Source organism: Panthera tigris, chromosome B2 (genome assembly GCF_018350195.1).
Source record: "Panthera tigris isolate Pti1 chromosome B2, P.tigris_Pti1_mat1.1, whole genome shotgun sequence".
In the NCBI taxonomy this organism is placed as follows: Eukaryota; Metazoa; Chordata; class Mammalia; order Carnivora; family Felidae; genus Panthera; species Panthera tigris.
In genome coordinates this window covers 106,837,881-106,856,582 of record NC_056664.1, presented here as the reverse complement: position 1 = coordinate 106,856,582, position 18,702 = coordinate 106,837,881, and the positions used below count along the sequence as shown (strand labels likewise).

Sequence of the window (18,702 nt, the reverse complement as noted above, 5' to 3'; positions counted from 1 at the left end):
ATAAAAATTTAATTAGACCCACTTGATTTCTTTGCTGAAGACCTCTGAAGAATGCCCAAAGGAAAAACAGAATGGTTCTCCAAAAACCGTTTTGCTTCTACTCAGGTGACTGGACAAAAATTTAATTGAGTTGCAGCTGATAACCCAGCCCTCCAAAATTTCAGAACAAACCGTTTTGACCAGTAAGATGCTGGAAGGATAAGTAAATCTAATCAGTCTCCAGGTAAAGCCAGACCCTCCCATACATGCTCACTGAGAAACCCCATTAATTTTGTTCAACTCCAGGGGAGCCTGGGTGGCTCAGTCAGTTGAGCGTCTGACTCTTGATTTCAACTCAGGTCATGATCCCAGGGTTGTGGGCCCGAGCCCTGAGTCAGACTCCATGTGCTTGATGCTTGAGATTCTGTCTCCCTCTGTCTCTCTCCCCCTGTCACAGTCTCTTGCTCCATCTAAAAATAAAAAAAGAAAGAAAAAGAAAAAAAGTATTTCAACTCCAAAGTCAGGTTGTTCTTTAGTAAATTGAGGATTTTTATTTCAATGATCCTTTTCTAAGCCTGTATTCCAGATGAAATCATTATCATTCCCCAAACTCTTGCTTATAAATACTGTGCTTACAGAGAAAAGTTATCTGAAATTTGAAAATAAGGCAAAAAGGTTGGTATGCTATCATGTCATGTTAGGGTAAAAGATTATCTAGAGGATGGTATTGAATTCAAAGCACTACGTACTATTGATTAAAGGTCCTAGAGTTAGTGAGGTTACATGTTCAATTGTAGAATTTTGATGAAATATAGATTTTGTAGAGATGCAAATATTTTGTCTGGTTGAAAAGATAATCCAAGAGTTACCATTTATGATGCTGTTGTACATGACCTAGCGTTGTGGGTAGACTAGAGGGGCTCTCCTAGCATTGCCTAAAAACAACCAGTTTCTCAAATGCTCCTTGATTGTTTTGTTATCTTACTGGTTCCTTTATTGAGTTCAATAAAATATTTGTCATCTGAAAAAACAGAAAATCTTAGCCTGTTTCCTATAGTGTTTCATGTTTACGTTGTACATGTGCCACGCTGTCAATAAATTATGGTCGACTTACTGGCTCATTCTTACTTGACTTTGGCAAGATGTACCCCCAGAGTACTTATGTTTTAACCTGTTGAGCAAAATCATTTAATATTATCCTCTTATACTTCAGAATTTCTGCCAAAAACTAATGTTAGTTTTGGCATAACTGATAGTGAACTGTTCTTTCCCAATAGTAATTGTTCCATAGCTTCTGCTGTACCTTAAGATCAATGGTGGCAGACTTGTAGCTTTCATGGGCCACATAAAATTTCCCTAATAATTGAGAGGCTGGCTTTAGGTTGCCAGTGTCTTTATTGTTTATAAAAAAAATACCAAAACAGAACCCTGCCTATTATCATCATTATTTTATTGAAAAAGGAAAAGCTTAACATCACAAAAGTGAGAAGGACATTAAAGTGGAATAAAAGACAATCATTTAAATTGAATAAAATTTAGCTTTCATAATAATTTACTGCCCTGTCCTTATTTTTCTCATTTCACCATACCTCAGCTCTTAGAAATCACAACTTCAGATTACTTCAAGTTTGTGGTAGAAAACTTGTATCCAGACTAGAAAGGATATTTTTTTCTTAAATTGTCTGTAAAAGGGCTTGTATGTGGTAACTCTAAATATAGGATTTTATTATTTAGCTACAAGTTAGGGGTAGGAGCCAAAGACGTAGACCCTTCATATTTTTTAAATTTCATTAAATGAAGCATATATTAAATACCTTTGTTTCTTGGCACTGACCTAGACTTTGGAATTAGACTTTGGGTGCTTTATGAATAAAGCATCTTAGAATCTAGAAGGGAGCAATCCTGGCCTTCCTGGTTACAGAAAGAGACTGAAGAACAGAATTTGAAGAATTAAAAGCCTGGAATCTGCACTGATTTCATTTATCTTGATCCATAGATGATCCATAGACCCATAGAATGAAAGGCAAATAAATAAACATAGCCAAATTTCACTGTATTGTGAAACTGTATCCACTGTATTATGGATTAGATCTTAATGGATCTTAAATGATGTCTTAGAATGATGATATCTGTTAAACCCTTACAGTAATGAAACTGTTGTTTCTAAATCTCTGGCAAACTAATATTAGTTGCCACTTCTGAAGATGGAATATAGTATCCCCTATTCCATCCTGAGGTTTATTAGAGAAGTGTCTGGCTATAAATGTTTATTTGTGGTTCCTCCATCCCCAGCTTTAAAGGACTTGATATAATGATTTACAGCAGATGAATTTAAGATACCCCAAGAGCTCTAGAGACTACCAAATGTGGCAAGATATAATAGGTCCACACTTTTAAGAAATAACTCTGTAAACAGTAGACATTTATGCTTCCAATACGTATTCCCAAATCCATCTTCATTATCGGTTTCGACAATTAAATTAACATCTCCCAGCTGGAATCTGTGTAGACATTTTTGCGTGAAAATTAGTTAGCTTTAAAAAGAACTAGACCTACCACCAAATTATTTATAGTGACAAAAGTAAAATGAAAATAAAGTGGTTTCAATGTCTATCAATAAATGTATGTTTAAATAGATTAGAGTATAACTGACCCTCAAACAACATGGGTTTGACCTGCGTGGGTCTATGTATATGTGGATCTTTTTCCAATAAATACAGTATTGTAAATGTATTTTCTCCTTATGATTTTCTTAACATTTCCTTGTCTCTAGCTAACTTTATCACAAGTAAACAGTGTATAATACACATACAAAATATATTAATTAACTGCTTATATTATCAATAAGACTTCCAGTCAATAGTAGGCTATTAGTAGTTACATTTTAGAGGAGTCAAAAGTTATACATGGATTTTCAACTGCACAAGAGGTCAACCTAACCCCTGTGTTGTTAGAGGTTCACCTATATATCCATTCAGTCAGGTACTATTCACTCAAAAACAATGTACATTGATGGGTATGGGAAAAGTCCATGAAGAATGTGATGTATGTTTAAAAGAACATGTAGAATATGATTTTTTTAAGTACAGTAAAGTAAATGTATGTGCATACTCACACATCCTAAATGCACTACAATGCTTTCTAATCAGTATTACTAGCCTTTTAGGAGTGTTCCCCAAACCTAATGATAGGTTGCCCCAGTTTACCCAATAAGTGGGTAGAAACTGCATTCAACTTATTTGCAATCTCTTGATAATGTTTAGCAAGGAGATCTTACTGAAAGGACAGCTGGAAAACAGAATTTTAGCATCTTTGGACATGTGGAGCAGATTATTTATGGAACTAGAGAGGCCTTCTCATCATTTACATTTTTTTAATTTTTTTAAATGTTTTATTTATTTTTGAGAGAGAGAGAGAGATAACTAGCAAGGGAGGCACAGAGAGGGAGGGAGACACAGAATCCGAAGCAGGCTCCAGACTCTGAGCCGTCAGCACAGAGCCCACCGCAGGGCTCGAACCCATGAACCATGAGATCATGACCTGAGCCAAGTCAGATGCCCTACCGACTGAGCCACCCAGGCGCCCCTCACCATTTATATTTTTTGCAAACCCCAACCTCTGCTCCAATCCTACATAGTCAAATACAAGGACAGCAATATTGACAGTCAGAATAAACTAAAATAATAAGTATTTAGTTTTAATTCTGTCAAAAGTAACTACCCATAAGAGGGAACAAGGTGGCTAATTTTAAAACATTGTTTTGGTCTTTGGTTAAGAAATTTAATGTGCATATTCTTTGGAGATTTAACCCACATGCTGCTGTTCAGAGGCAGTAAAGCATGAATAGTGAGTTAATTCAATCAAATGGCTGCCCTTTATTAGCCATCATTTCCCTGTGGGTAGCCTTGAGGGAAGTAGTCCTCCCCAGCTGAATTTTGTATGGATGAACTATAGTAGAACCTTGCCTAGTCCTAGAATGCCAGTCCCCTGGGATTATTAGTCCAACTCTCAGTGAGGTCTTAGATGACAAACTTGAAAGATCAGCATTGTGTGAATCTGTTCAGGAAGGAGGCATTTGTAATAAGTGAAGCTGAAATTGCTTAATCTCAAAATCAATTAGCTTTGGGAATACAGTTAAATGAAACAATCGTTCATGAACTTTCTAATTATTCTTTCCTAATTTGTGCTAAAATCCAAAAGGAATAATATTGGATTATCTGCTCTTTTGAATTAAATATCCCTGTGTGCCTCTCTATTTGCATGCATAAGTAACGCTTTACCATAATATACAGAATGTGGGGAATTTTTTTTCTTCCAAAACTTGCTAACTCCATAGCCCAGAGGAATAACCCATATTCTGGACTTTGAACTTGAAGGGCATTTGTTTACTGATCAGCTAATCAGAAATTATTCAGGCAAGAATCCTCAAGACAATAGTTTATTGGCCCATTTCCCATTGTGTATAGAACAGCAAGCAGTAAGGAAGAGTAGATTGAAAGTCATAGCTAATCAAGACTGTATAACTATGTAATGCTTTGTTTATATATTCATCTGGCAATTTTTTAGAATCATCTCAGTTCTGTAAATGCTTTATTTGTTTCATTTGATTATAGTAAATAGCCAAATGTATTTTTTTAATGATCTAAACTATATCTGGGCAAACATATCACTTTGGGTACCTCAATTTAAGATTATTTTGAAGAGATATACCATCAATCCAGAACAACCCTCCAGCTACTTGATTCATTACAAGCTCTAGGAGGAGTCAGCAGCACTCCCTGGGATTCAAGTGTGAATAGATTAGCAATATTAGAATGGTAGTTCCTTTCTCTGGATATTAGCCATTCCTAGGAGAGAGGGGAAAAAAGCATAAGGTCCACTGCTTATGAGAGCTATGAGGTCAGTAAATAATTATACCTTCTTGTTTTTTATTGCAATAGGGTGTGGGAGTATATTAACACTGCTTAATAAACTACACTCAAGTTGTACTCTCTAAAACAACAGAATAGTATTTCACATTTTCAAAATCATAGTGACTCAGCTTTTAAAGACATGTTTCTAGTTGTGATTGCCAAAATCAGTTATTTTTTGTTGTGATGTTTTATCTTTAAGGAATTATTACCTTTGTAGAATACTGAAAATTTTAATAAAAAAGAATTTTTTTCAATACATTGAAAGATATGTATTAAATAATACTCCAATTTAAAATAGAAGAACTGGGGCTTGGAAGAAACAGAAGTAAGTGAAATTAGAGTAGTACAAAAGTTTGAAGTTCTGTTCCAGGATTCTTTGAACCACATACTTGGCAGCTTCCCAAATCATGTTAATTGCCTCTTTGTGTATACATTTCCATATGCTGACTCATCTTTTGGCTTATAATGGTTATAATGCAATCATTATAACAAGATTGGGAATATTTAAATATTCTTCCCTTTTATGCCTACCTGATGGAACTAATAGTTTCTGAACACAAACTGTTATTTTGTTTTTAAATATTTTTCTAAAGTATTATTAGTGTTTAGAAAATAGATAAAGATAAAATAAAGAACACCATGACTGCCTTTAAAATACTGTGATAACAGAACTGAAATTAAAGACATTTTAAATCCCCTACTCTCTCAGATGAGACTGATCTTGACCCAGAGGTCTAGAAAGCTTTAGTGTTTGGAATCATGGGATGCCCAGAGTATCCTGACCCCAGATCAAAGGAGCAGAACTCTCTCTGCACGCATTTTCCTTTGTCATAAACCCACCATTTTGATGCCAAATGCTCAACGTTTGTATATATCAGTTTAGAAATTAGAGCCATATAAATATATTGATTCCTCAATAGACTTAAAATTTAGAGACCTTAGAAATCATTCTATGAGTGTCCAAAACTGGTTCTGATTCAGTACACACTTGCGGTACAAACAGGCAGCCATTTCCCCCAGTACACACATTTTTTAGCCGTTATGGCTTATGTTGTGTGCCCCACACTCTTCCCCAGACCAATCTCTAGTCATTGCAGGTTTGCCTAAGAAAAGGTAAGTGACCTTATTAAATATCTAGATAAAACGATACTCTCTCTGACTTCTTGAAATCCTTCTCTCACTTATATTAAACAGCTAGCACAACTATTGATCTTACAGTTTTACTGAAATACATTAATTCTGTAGGTTGAAAGAATAGTAATCAAAGCCATTCTTTCATATAAACATACCATGTATTCTAAACCCAGCTTTCTTCCTGTTAGCGTGACATATCCTTTGCTAATGCTTTTACTGTTCTTGCTTCCTATATAATTAAACAGTGATAGAGAAGTGTGCTGATTTCCTTCTGATATGAATGTGCAAAGGAGAAAGAGGGAATATATATAATCCTTTTTAAATCTTAACTTTTTTTAACATATTGAAATTTTTTCAGTGTGTCTCTGATTTTCTCTTAACCACATTAATAGCAGGGAACAAACACATGGAAACAAAAGTAATTTGAATTTTAGATTAGTACATATATACTACTTGAGTTTCCCAGGTGAGAGTGCTGCCACACCCTCATACCCTGAACTGAAAAGAACCAGTCTTTGAAGATCTGGAAACTGGGCTGCATTCCTAGCACATTGTCTTTCTCCCCCTCTAGGACAAAGTCCTCATTCCCTCTTACCTTGATATTGTGGCTTTGATTTTAGTAGTTTCTATAGAACATAGAAACTTTTGCTTTTGCTTCATTAGGCTTATTGACTCTGGTCAGTGATGGAATGGTTGGAATTTAAAAACATATGACAACAAACTAATGACCAATTACTATGTGCACTTGCCATATGTTAATAAAATTTGAAAGTAGTTGTTCATCCTATTTGGATGATTGGCTATTGCTTTCATCTAAGCCAGCTATGAAAATAGAAACCGATTTACATTCCTAGAACTTAATAAATGTAAAGCATTTTTAAAAATAAATAAATGTGTGATTTTCAGAACTCTTTTATTTCTGTTTACTTTTTTATTATGTTTACTATAAACCTGTGTTAGAAGATAAAATCTAGGTTTTGCTCTAAAAAGAAACAGAGCAGGGAGGAAATCTAGGGGACACCAAGAGCAGTATTCAGATGGAGTCAACTTGGGGAGGGAGGAAAGTGAGAAATCCATAAGCCTCCAAGACCTGGCCCAGATTGAACTTCGTAGCCTTCTCTTCCCTTCCCTCTACTCACCAGTATCAGGAGCTTCTTCCAGTTCCTGGCTAGCCCTTCTGTGTGCTCTCAATATGTGGATGCTCCCTCTCACCATTCTTCCTCACTAAATCTTATTCATTCTTCAAGAATCACTGGGGAGTCTCCTGCTTAAGAAGTCTTCTGTGCCCCTCTGCCATGTAGGATTATATGTCCTGGCTCTTAGGTCTCAGAGACCTTTTCACACATCTATCCTGGCACTTACCATATTTAATTGGAATTATCTATGCCTAGGTCATTCTCTCATATTATACTATAAGGTCTTTAAGGAAAGAGTGATCATAATCATCCTTTAACCCAATGCCATACATAGTCCCTGGCAAATGGTAGGCATGTAATAAATCCACATTTGAACAACAACCAAAACGTGGGTTTTCAGCTTTCTCCAAGGGGATTTATTGGTAAAATCCTTGACTTGACTCTTTATTTCAAATATCATGTAAGTCTTGACGTTTTAAATGGTGCCGCAAAAATACACTGTGCCCAAGAGTCTGACCGTGTCTCCAAAGTTATTTTATGTGTATTTGTGTGTATGTATATTTAGGATTAACTCTTTTTAGAAACCATTTCTCCCAGATGAGCCATGAGGCAATAATTTTGGGAGCTCATGCCTTTTGACCTCTTTCAGATTTGAATTTCATAATTGTGTTGAAACTAGATTAAATGGGTCAGAGAATAAGTGAGTGCTCTGGAAAATATACTTAGAAAATAAGTAAAATAGTGTAAGGGAAAACAAAAGAAAGAAAGTAGTAAGTGGAGGGAGGGTTTGGGGAAAGATTCAGTGAGTTTATAATGAATTAATGAAATGTATATCAAAGAAAAACTTTAAATATAATGTGAATGTCTATAATAGTCCATGGAATCTCAGGCTGAAATTAATTAAAATGTTGGAAGGCTTTATGTGGGATTTGGGATATGTTTATATTCCACTTGGAATGGGTATGTATCTCTATATGGCACCTGTTCCTTCCAAAATATTTGTCTGTTCATCAACAGCAAGGACATAGCAACTTTTTTCTGACTGAAGTCTACATTGATTTTCAGTTTGTAGATAAGAGTCAAAGCCTGAAACCAATAGCCAAAGCCAACAATGCTGGATATTTTTAAATATCCAGAGTGGACTATCAGCTGAGATGCCATTATTCAAAAGCTGTCTCTTTCACTTCTGTTATTTAGAGCTGCAAAAATTGGCATTAGTCTGACCCATAACTCTTCAATCTCCTCTCTTCTTTAGTGGGATTGGAAGGAACTGGCCCTGGGCCTCAGGAGGCAGCAGTATTTTGGCAGAATTCGGAACTCTGCATTTGGAGTTTCTACACTTGAGCCACTTATCAGGAAACCCCATCTTTGCTGAAAAGGTGAGATCCTCCAATATACCTTGCATTGCAAAGCTGCACTTGTGAGAAACAATATCCTCTCCTGGACGATTTAGTAATTTTGGATGTGGAAAAGAACAACCAAGTTTAATATAGTTCTTTATGATGTTTTGTTACACGCGGCATTTCATTTTACCAAACAGTAATCCTGCAGCCTTTTTATGGGATCTTCTAACTCTGTGTGAGGCAGCCTGTGATACATGTCTGCTTCTCTACACCTCAAGCAAGTCTCTTCACCTCTCTGAATTTTTTCCTTATCTAAAAATATATAGGTGTTGTGTGGGACTGTATGAACCACGTATGTGACTTTTTAAACTCAAAATATAAATTAAATTTGAGGTAGCAATTGAATCTATTTCTAATTTGCAAGAAACAAACCCATAGATATTTGGGTAAATTTATATTCAGCCCAACACTTCTGCCCTAAGCTTTCACCCCATCTCTCAGCTCCCCTTTACAGCAAGATTCCTTGGGAGGGTTGTCTCTGTTATCCCCTCTTCTTGTGTCCCACTATCTTGAACACTTTCCAGTCAGCTTTTCTCCCTGCCACACCCATCTCAGTGACCAGTGAGCTCCACATTACCAGGTCTGGTGATTATTCTCACCTCCCAATGTCATCACCCTCTCGGCATCTGATGCACTTGGTCACTTCTCCATGAGACACTGATGGGGCTGCAGGCTTATGGTGCTATCCTGGTTTGCCTCCTTCCTCAGTGGAGTGCTCCTTCTCAGCCTCCTTTGTTGGATCTTCCTCAGCACCCCAATCTCTAAATATCCGAAAGCCCCAGGACTCAAGCCTGGGCCTTTTTATGTTCACTCTCTACATTATTTCATCCAGTCTCATGGGTCTACATGCTATCTATGTGCTGTTGACTCCAAATTTGTAATTCCAGTCCCAACATGTCCCAGACTCTCTCTCCAGCATTTCCACTGAAAGATCTAAAAGAGAGCTACTACTTAAAAAATGCCTCAGACTCAACCCCCAGACCTGTTTCTACCTCAGTCTCCACTATCTGAATAAATGAACCCCTCCGTTTACCCAGTGGCTCAGACCACTAATCGGAGGTCATCCAGGCTCAGACTCCTCTCTTTTTGATAGACCTTAGGTCGAATCCATCAGGAAATGATTTGGCCCTGTTCTGTGACTCTGCTGCTACCCTGTTCCAGGGATCTGTCTTCTCTCACCTGAACTCCGCCGTACCCTCAGTCACGCCCATCCTGCAAGAGCTCGAAATAAAATAAGCCCTCATTTTGGCCCACAAGGCTTGCATGTGGCCCTGGTTACCTTTCTCCTCTGCTTTCTGACATTCTCCCCTTTGCTTCCTCACCTCCAGCCTCGGTGGTCTTGCCAAACCCACTTTCTCCTCAGGGCATTTGTACTTGCACCTCCCTCTGCCTAGGTTGCTCTTCCTCCAACTTTCCGCATGGTTGTTCATTTGATTCTTTAAGTTCCTGCTCAAATCCCCTCACGTCAGCCTCCCCGGCCACCCCTGACTCAGCGTGCAGCCTCACCACCTCACATCAGTCTGTCTCACTGCTCTCTGTAATTTTTTCACAGCCTTTATCGCCACCTTGACATATTTATGTGTTTATTATCTGTCTCCTCCCACAAGAATGCAAACTCCAAGAGGGTAATGACTTTGTTTATCCACTGATATATCCCTAGTTCCTTCTATGGTGTCTGGCAGATCAGTGTGACTGTATTCACTTACTGAGATTATTTTTGTAAGCCAGTGGCGACTGTCTTTGTTCTAATTCTAAATTCTTTCCTAACATGGAAAAATGTAATGAAGAAAGAGAAGAATGGCACCAAAATTGTTTTTTTAGATTTTCATAGTAACATTTCATTTTCTGTTGTAGGTAATGAATATTCGAACAGTGCTGAACAACCTGGAAAAACCACAAGGCCTTTATCCTAACTATCTGAATCCCAGTAGTGGACAGTGGGGTCAATGTAAGTCAAAAGATTAGACTTGTTTTAGCTCTTTATGGTATCCAGCACTGTTCTAGTAACAGAGAGAAGGAGCACAAAAAAGCACAAATCTTTTTGAGGAATGTTTCAAAAAGGGGAAAGTGGGCATGGTTCCTTTCATGAGTCTCTTGTAAGACAGGCTGTGTTACCAGGGAACTAGGTGGCTTATTTTTCCTGGGTAACTGTGAGCATGATGACATTGTAAGCACATTTAAATTATTAATCAGGAAGGGAAGATCTGATCAGGTTGTGTGGGGATGTTAGCCTATAACAAGCTGGTCATGTGGATAGAAGAAAAAATTGTTCCTTTGTGCTATTAACTATTAGCGTTTTGTACAAGAGTAGTCGGATCATTCTACTTTGTAGCGTTTTCTTTTTTTCTTTTTTGGCTACAAGATGAGAGAGGAACCTGAATCTTTAAGGGTTAGGAAATTGAAAGAGCAAACAGGGTGTTTTCTCTACTTAATTTTAAGCCAGCAGATAAAGGTTTCTTCCCAGTAGAATTATCTTCAGATTAGGAGAAAGTATTATGCAAGAAGCCTTCACTTCAGATCCCTTAAGGACTTTGATCAGTGTTACGAAGATTCAGAGTAGTTGAAAGAAATGTTCTTAAGTTGATTTGGAGAAAAAAACCTGGTAGATTAACGCAGCAACTAAGAGCAAGTGCAGAATACTAAGTGAGGTGCCTAACTGTGCTGGGGATATTAGCAATGCCTTACAATTTAATTCTAATTTGAGTATTTTCTTTATATTGAAAATTAGATTCTTAGATGATTGTGCCTCACCCTTACTTTAGAAGTACTTTTCTCAAAGAATAATTTAGTAGGGGAAAAAATGCACTAAAGTCTGTGTTTGTAATGCCTATGGAAGACAGGCATCTCAATGCTGTTGAGACCACAAGACCATAATCATGGTTGCCACTTAACCTAAGTGTGGTCTACATATACTGGACCTTTCAGGAGGTCCACAAGGTCAGAGCTATTTTTATATTAATACTAAGGCTTTCTGCCACCTTCACTGTGCTGATATTTGCACTTCTGTTGCAAGAGCAACGGTGGGTAAAACTACTGAAGCCACAGAGAGAACCATGGTAGAGGAGCCAGAGAGTACTAATCATTGTATTCCTCATCGACAATAAGAAATAAAAATATGCCAGAGGCACTTATGAATAGTTTTAAGGAAAAAAATTACCTGTTAAGTTTATTTATTTATTTTGAAAGAGACGGAGACAGTGCAAGTGGGGGAGGGGCAGAGAGAGTGGGAGACAGAGAATCCCAAGCAGGCCCCTCACTGTCAGCACAGAACCCATGGGGGACTTGAACTCATGAACCGTGAGATCATGACCTGAGCCGAAATCACAAGTCAAAAAAAAAATTATTGAGTCTGGTAAATCTCAGCCATTGAGTACACTTCTTTGCTGCATAATAGAAAATAGTGTTTGCCGCATAGAAAAGCACTTGTGTGATTGTTCGAGTTGCAGACTGCACCAGCCATCGATTGCTCCGTGCAGTACCATTTTTACTTGAAAGAACAACTGAAGACACACTTTGGTTGTTCAGAATTGGGTAACTCGTAGACATGTTCTCAAAAACGAGCCTGTCACTTCAAAGAAAAGTGATGGTGTCGGTGCCATGACAGAATTTGAGTTTCTAAATGAAAATTAGAATTTCAGGAAATGTGTATATGCCGCCATGACCTTGATGCCTTTAACCAATACTTAGAGACATTTATGATGAGATTGGTGTTCATATTAATAAATACATTTTTTGGATACCGTATAGTGAACTGTGCAGCATTCAGAAGATCCACATAATTCAGTGAACCAGTATTTTCCAAATGACTAATACATGCAATTAAAAAATCATGTCGGAAAGAAGATCCATTCAAAGTGCAAGATAGACCAATGGATTTTAATGTAACAGTACAAAAATTCATTGATGTGATTTCTAATTCCGCCTTACAACCAACCTTTAAAACCTTTTTAACCTTTGGGGCACCTGGGTGGCTTAGTTAAGCGTCCAACTTCGGCTCAGGTTGTGATCTCACGGTTTGTGAGTTCAAGCCCCACATCAGGATCTGTGCTGACAGCTGGGGGCCTGGAGTCTGCTCCGGATTCTGTATCTCCCTCTCTCTCTGCTCCTCCCTGCTTACACACTCTCTCTCTCAAAAATAAATAAAGATTAAAAAAAATTTTTTTTGACATTTTTAACCTTTAAAAAACAATTTGTCAAGTTTTATTTTAGTATCAAAGAAAAATGTCCATACTTATCTAGAAAGATTCTTTAAATACCTTTCCCTTTTCCAACTATGTAACTGTGTGAGGCTGAACTTTCTTTGTGTATTTCCACCAGAATGACATACAGTAGTGGACTGAATATACAGCAGATATGAAAATCCAGCTGTCTTCTAGTATAGCAAAAATTTAAAAGATTTTCAAAAATGTAAATCAGTGTCAGTATTTTCACTGATTTTTTTCTTTTGTAAAATATAACATGTTTATGAAAAAAACTTTGTTAATATAATGGTTGTATTATTATTTTAAATGAATAAAATATTTTTAATTTAAATATTTTAAATCTAGTTTCCAATATGGTAGATATTTATAGATATTACATAAACAAGTTATTTGGAGTATTTCTTAATTTTTAAGAGTGTATGGGGCGCCTGGGTGGCTCAGTCGGTTAAGCGTCCGACTTCAGCTCAGGTCACGATCTCGCGGTCCGTGAGTTCGAGCCCCGCGTCGGGCTCTGGGCTGATGGCTCAGAGCCTGGAGCCTGCTTCTGATTCTGTGTCTCCCTCTCTTTCTGCCCCTCCCCTGTTCATGCTCTGTCTCTCTCTGTCTCGAAAATAAATTAAAAAAAAAAAAGTTAAAAAAAAAATTTAAAGAGTGTAAAAGGGTGCTGAGACTAAAAGTTTGAGGACCAGTAGAGTATTTGAAATAAAATAGAATTTGAGTTGCTTTCTGAGTACAAGGACCAGAGAACATTCTCTAAAAGGACAGGTAGTTTTAGCATTTTCCTTCTCATGAATGATTTTAAAAATTGAAAAAAAAAAAAATATCTTTGATTGACTCTTTTCTTCCTGTGATTTAGAAGCCACTGTGAAGAGGGACAAAAAGTATCAGTTGTACTGGAATATTCCAGCTTCACCTTCTGCGTTACCAGTATATTGTGTATTTGGCCATGTTTCCCGGTACAAAGGGCCCTTTATATTTGGATTGCTTATGGGCCAATTTCCTGATGGCAAACAAATAGGGTTGATGAGTCTCATGTCCGTTTCGCCTCCTGCACCTCCATCCTGTGTTCCAGCCACAAGGGAGACCAATTTGTTTTTTTCATTCTTTAATCAAGGCCTGCTTGGGCATATCCAGGTCCTGGTTTGTGCTGTTTCCTCGGCCCTTTTACCTCTCTTCTGACTTTGCCAACATCTAGCTCAATTGCCCTTTCTTCTGGGGGACCTTCTTGTTCAAGACCCTGGTTGTAATTTGTTAGCACCCACTTGCCTTCTACTCACCCTCTTCTTCCCCTGCCCCAACACTTTGAGTGCTTTCCTATCATTGTATTTTTCAAAATGATTTGTATACATCCCTGTTCCTAGGGACCCAGAACTTTTGAGGCCAGTGACTTTGCCTTAGTGATGTTTGTTAGCCCAGCACACTATATCTTGCACCTAGTAGGTGTTTGCTTACTTGAATTTTGTGAATCCTCATGCACTGTATATCCAGTCTGTCTTTCTGTCTCTGCTTTTAATAATGGTTCTATTTATTCTCCTTTAACAGTTGTCCCTGCTCCTCAGTTGTGGCTGAGAGACAGCATCAGGTCCTGGTCACTGATAATATAAAGAGATCTTGCAACTGTTGAGGCCAGTTGGGACTCTGTGTCTATAGATGGAAAATTATCATTCTCTCTTGATTAATATACATATAGTGTCACTTGCATCATTGGGGGAATGCTTTGAGAAGTTCAGATTCAGATGAAGTGTACAAATTATTAAACATTAAAGATACTGAGTATTTAATCCTTTTTGTCTTGATTCTTTTGCTACTCGTTTTATCTCTTTAAGTATTATGAATCCTTTTATGGGACCTATTCCTCTCAGGAAGGAAAGAGTAAATTGCCTTCCATAGAGAAGAGCATAATATTTGAGTGACCATAGTACACATTACGTTTAGAACATTTGGGAATAAAAATACCATATATGTTCTTTCTAGAAGTGGGCGGTCCCTTCCTGCTGATAAAATCGAGCATGTTCTGTCCCACACCCACTAAATATTTACACAGAATTCTGTTGCCAACACAAACAGTCCTCCAGACTGGGGGAAACTTAGTGAGTGATATTCTAAGTTATCAAAAAAGCTTGCTCTTGTTTCTCCTCTATGTTCCTTTATTTTGATTCTTTCCAAATATGAAAAATCTATAGGCAGGAAATAAAAATATAGAAAATTATCTGGTGTTTACCAAAATTAATTAAAGCAAATATATTGTTATGTAACCCTTTTTCCTTTTTTAAAAATCATCAAATGCCCAAACTTGCTTCTTCCGTCCATTATAGAATCATAACCCGAGGGGGAAGAAAATGAAGCTGCTTCTGGCTGTTAGCTTTCAACTCTCAGTGCTTGAACTCTGAAGGGCATGTCTGGATCATGGCCATCATTTCCTATTACTTCATCTAGACCTTGTTATTTTGACAGTAACCAGACAGTGATTTGCTTTACCATGCATCACTTGCATTTGTCTCCTGCAATCATGTTTATAACAACAGGGCTTGTTATTGATGAGATAGTACTTAGTGTATTTAGTTTGTAAATGTCAGAGGTTTCTGTGGTAATTTATTTAGGAAATTGCAAAGGTCACTTCAAACACTGCTGTTTCAAGAATCAGCCTTACAATTGTAAAAACACTAATTTTACATCAAAATTAAAACTATAAATCTGGACATTCTTACAATAATAAAAATCACATATTTCACTACTTACAAATATTTCACTACTTACAAAAAAAGCCCTGATTGGGTATAGTCCTTACAAGAATTTTGCTTTGTTCATCAGCTGTTTACTGAGTACCTGCTATATGCAAGCTACTTTCAGGGGCTGATAATGGACCAGGCAACATGGTGGATCTAGTCCCTGTCCTCCTGGATCATGATCTTGTAGAGAAGACAGAGAAGAAATTCCACCATCTTTTGAAATTGCCAAGTGTAGTAAACACGTGTTATCAAAAAGTGTATAGTGAGGGAACCCAGTGGGTGAGGGTCAGGGAAAGAAAACATCTTTGAGGAAGCAACATTTGATCCTAGACATGAAATATGAGTAAGAGTTACTACTGAAAGGGAAAGGAGTCAGGGAATGCACATCAGGCCGAGAGAACAACGCCTTTAGAATTCCTGCAGTAAAGCCTGCTGGTTTCAAGGGAACAAAAGAAGAGCCATATGGCAAGAGGATAGAAAGCAATCAGAGCAGAATTGATGGTAATATGGGGAAGATGGAGACCACGCAGGGCCTCTCAGTCTCCAAAGACCCAGGATTTGAGTCTTTGCCATTGAAGGCTTCCAATTAGGGATGATCCAGTTCACATGTCAAAAGGGTTATTCTGGTATTAATGGGGGAATAGTTTGGAGTGGCACTACCATTAGAACTCGGTGTGATGATGGAAATGTTCTGTATCTTTCCTGTGCAGTACAGTAACCAAGGACCACATGTAGCTGTTGGGCACGAGTATGGCTGAGGAACTGAATTATTTTCTTTTCTTTTAATTAATTTAAATGTAAACAGCTGCATGCTATCGGAGTAAAACAGGCCAAATAATTGGGCACTGAAGCCTTGGAAGCAGGGGCTATTGGTAGCTTCATCCAGGATCATATTGGTGAGGACAGAGGAGTGGATGGATTCAGGAAATATATAAGAGGTGAAATTAGTAGAGTTCAGTAGCTCACTGGATATAGGGAAGAGAGAGAGAAGTGAAGAATGACTCTCTGATGTCTAACTTGCACAGTTGGGAGGATGATGGTGCCATGTTAGTGAGACAGGCACCAACGGCAGAAGGTAAGGTTGAGAAGGACAAGAGAATAAATTCAGTTTTAACCTGTTTAATCCTGTCCCCGCATAAGCCTCCAAGTGGAGTTGTTAGGTAGGTGTTAGGAGAAAATTGTCTTGTTAGCTGTGTAAAAACGGGTTCACTTTTATATGACAAAGTCAACACAGAGGTCTTATTTTAAAAAATAGTTATGTTGGGGTGCCTGAGTGGCCCAGCCGATTAAGCATCCAACTTTGGCTCGGGTCATGATCTTATGGTTTGTGAGTGTAAGCCCTGCGCTGAGCTCTGTACTGACAGCTCGGAGCCTGGAGCCTGCTTCGGATTCTGCGTCTCCCTCTCTCTCTGCCCCTCCCCCACTCTCGTCTGTCTCTGTCTCTCTCTCTCTCACTCAGAAATAAACATTTAAAAAAATTTTTAAATAGTTATGTAAAACTAGGTTTGAGTTATGAAACTTAAAATGCATATTTCCAAAATTAGGCTGTTTTATTAGTGCTCAAATTCTCTATGAATTCTAGAAATGATATTTCAAATAGATTATGTCTCTGTTTTTGTAGGTAGATATGCTTGAAAAATTAAAGTATTAATTCAAGCAGCAGGCAAAAGAATACATTCAGTGTCACAAGGTAGAGAGCAAGAAGTTCCAAGTGCGAGACCGTGCATGGGCTGTGGAGTCAGATGGCACTTACCAGTGATGCAATCTCATTTAGCCTCACTAAGCCTTAATTTTTTTCACTTTTAATGAGGATACTTACCCTATAAGTTACAAAATTGTGGTACTATATGTAGTAGATGTGGCATAATAAGTGGCAGTAGGGGAGGATTGTAGGAATGGAGTGTTAGGAAGAACGTCTCCTGCCCTGTCTTCTTTGTTACTGGCCTCCCTCAAAGGATTTTGACCTTATAGGTTGAAAACACTAGAAACTTTATCTAATCATCATCATCATCATCATCACCATCATCATCATCAAAGAGTCTGAGGAGCTTCATTTTATCATATGCCAGTCCTTTTTAAGATTAGTTAATACTCATAGTATTTGACACACTTTAGTTATGTTAGTGAAAGCTAAAGCAATTAAAAATTTATTTGAATATATACCGTGAAATATTTTAATTTGGTAGTTTTAACTAGAAAAACAGATTTTAGGAATTGAGGTTGATTACGTATTTTTTATCTTCATGTTTACAAAACTACCCCGGTAATTATTTAGAGTATATCACATTAGTTAACAGCACATCTGCTCGGTTCAGAATATCTTTCTGAAAACAAGAGATTTGTTGGAATTTAAATGTAACATCGAGTTGCAGTTGACGTAGGCTTTTGCATCCTAGTTACTAATGTGATTTTGCTGCATTATCTGAGTTAAAGCCTGAATCACTCTAAAATTCATTTTCCTCTCTTTGCAGATCATGTATCAGTTGGAGGACTCGGAGACAGCTTTTATGAATATTTGCTAAAGGCGTGGTTAATGTCTGACAAGACAGATCTAGAAGCTAAGAAGATGTATTTTGATGCTGTTCAGGTAAGCCCAATATTTAAATCATCTTTGCCACTAAAATAACTTACAACTTGCATATTAATCAGCATTTAATGGGAAATGGAATACCACATGAGTGAATTACAAGGTATTTCCAGTTAGGCTGAGTTCAGTGTCTGCTAATATAACAATAGTAATCACACTTGGGTTTCATTCTAACGGGGCAGTTGAAAGTGTTTTATTTTGCATGAGTCACAAAATCATGAGGAGGAATAAATCCTAAATTGTATTCTGCAAATTGACAAAGTTAAAACTGCCCAAGGAGTGTCTGGGTGGCTAAGTCGGTTAAGTGTCCAATTCTTGATTTGGGCTCGGGTACAGATCTCGTGAGATCAAGTCCTGCATCAGGCTCCACGCTGGCAGTGCAGTCTGTTTGGGATTCTCTCTCTCTCTGTCTCTGTCTCTGTCTCTCTCTTTATCAAAATAAATAAATACACATTAAAAAAGAAAGAAAAAATAAAATTTCCCATGATTACAACATCCCTAATGGCTACTTCCATTTCAAATAAACTTATCTCCAGAGATAAATAGACAGCACTCTCAAATAAAAATCCGAACTAATTAATAGTTTCCTATGATCCTTGTAATGGAGGAGCAATGAGAG

At 37.5% G+C, this 18,702-nt stretch overlaps 1 protein-coding gene across 1 annotated transcript in view; it reads left to right on the top strand.

The window, feature by feature from the left end:
- Positions 1-18,702, top strand: part of MAN1A1 (mannosidase alpha class 1A member 1) — a 162,220-nt gene that overhangs the window by 125,995 nt on the left and 17,523 nt on the right. The window contains exons 6-8 of the mRNA XM_007078774.2: positions 8,418-8,541; positions 10,420-10,513; positions 17,968-18,083. Coding sequence (XP_007078836.2) covers positions 8,418-8,541; positions 10,420-10,513; positions 17,968-18,083 — 334 coding nt within the window. The remainder of the gene's footprint in view (positions 1-8,417; positions 8,542-10,419; positions 10,514-17,967; positions 18,084-18,702) is intronic.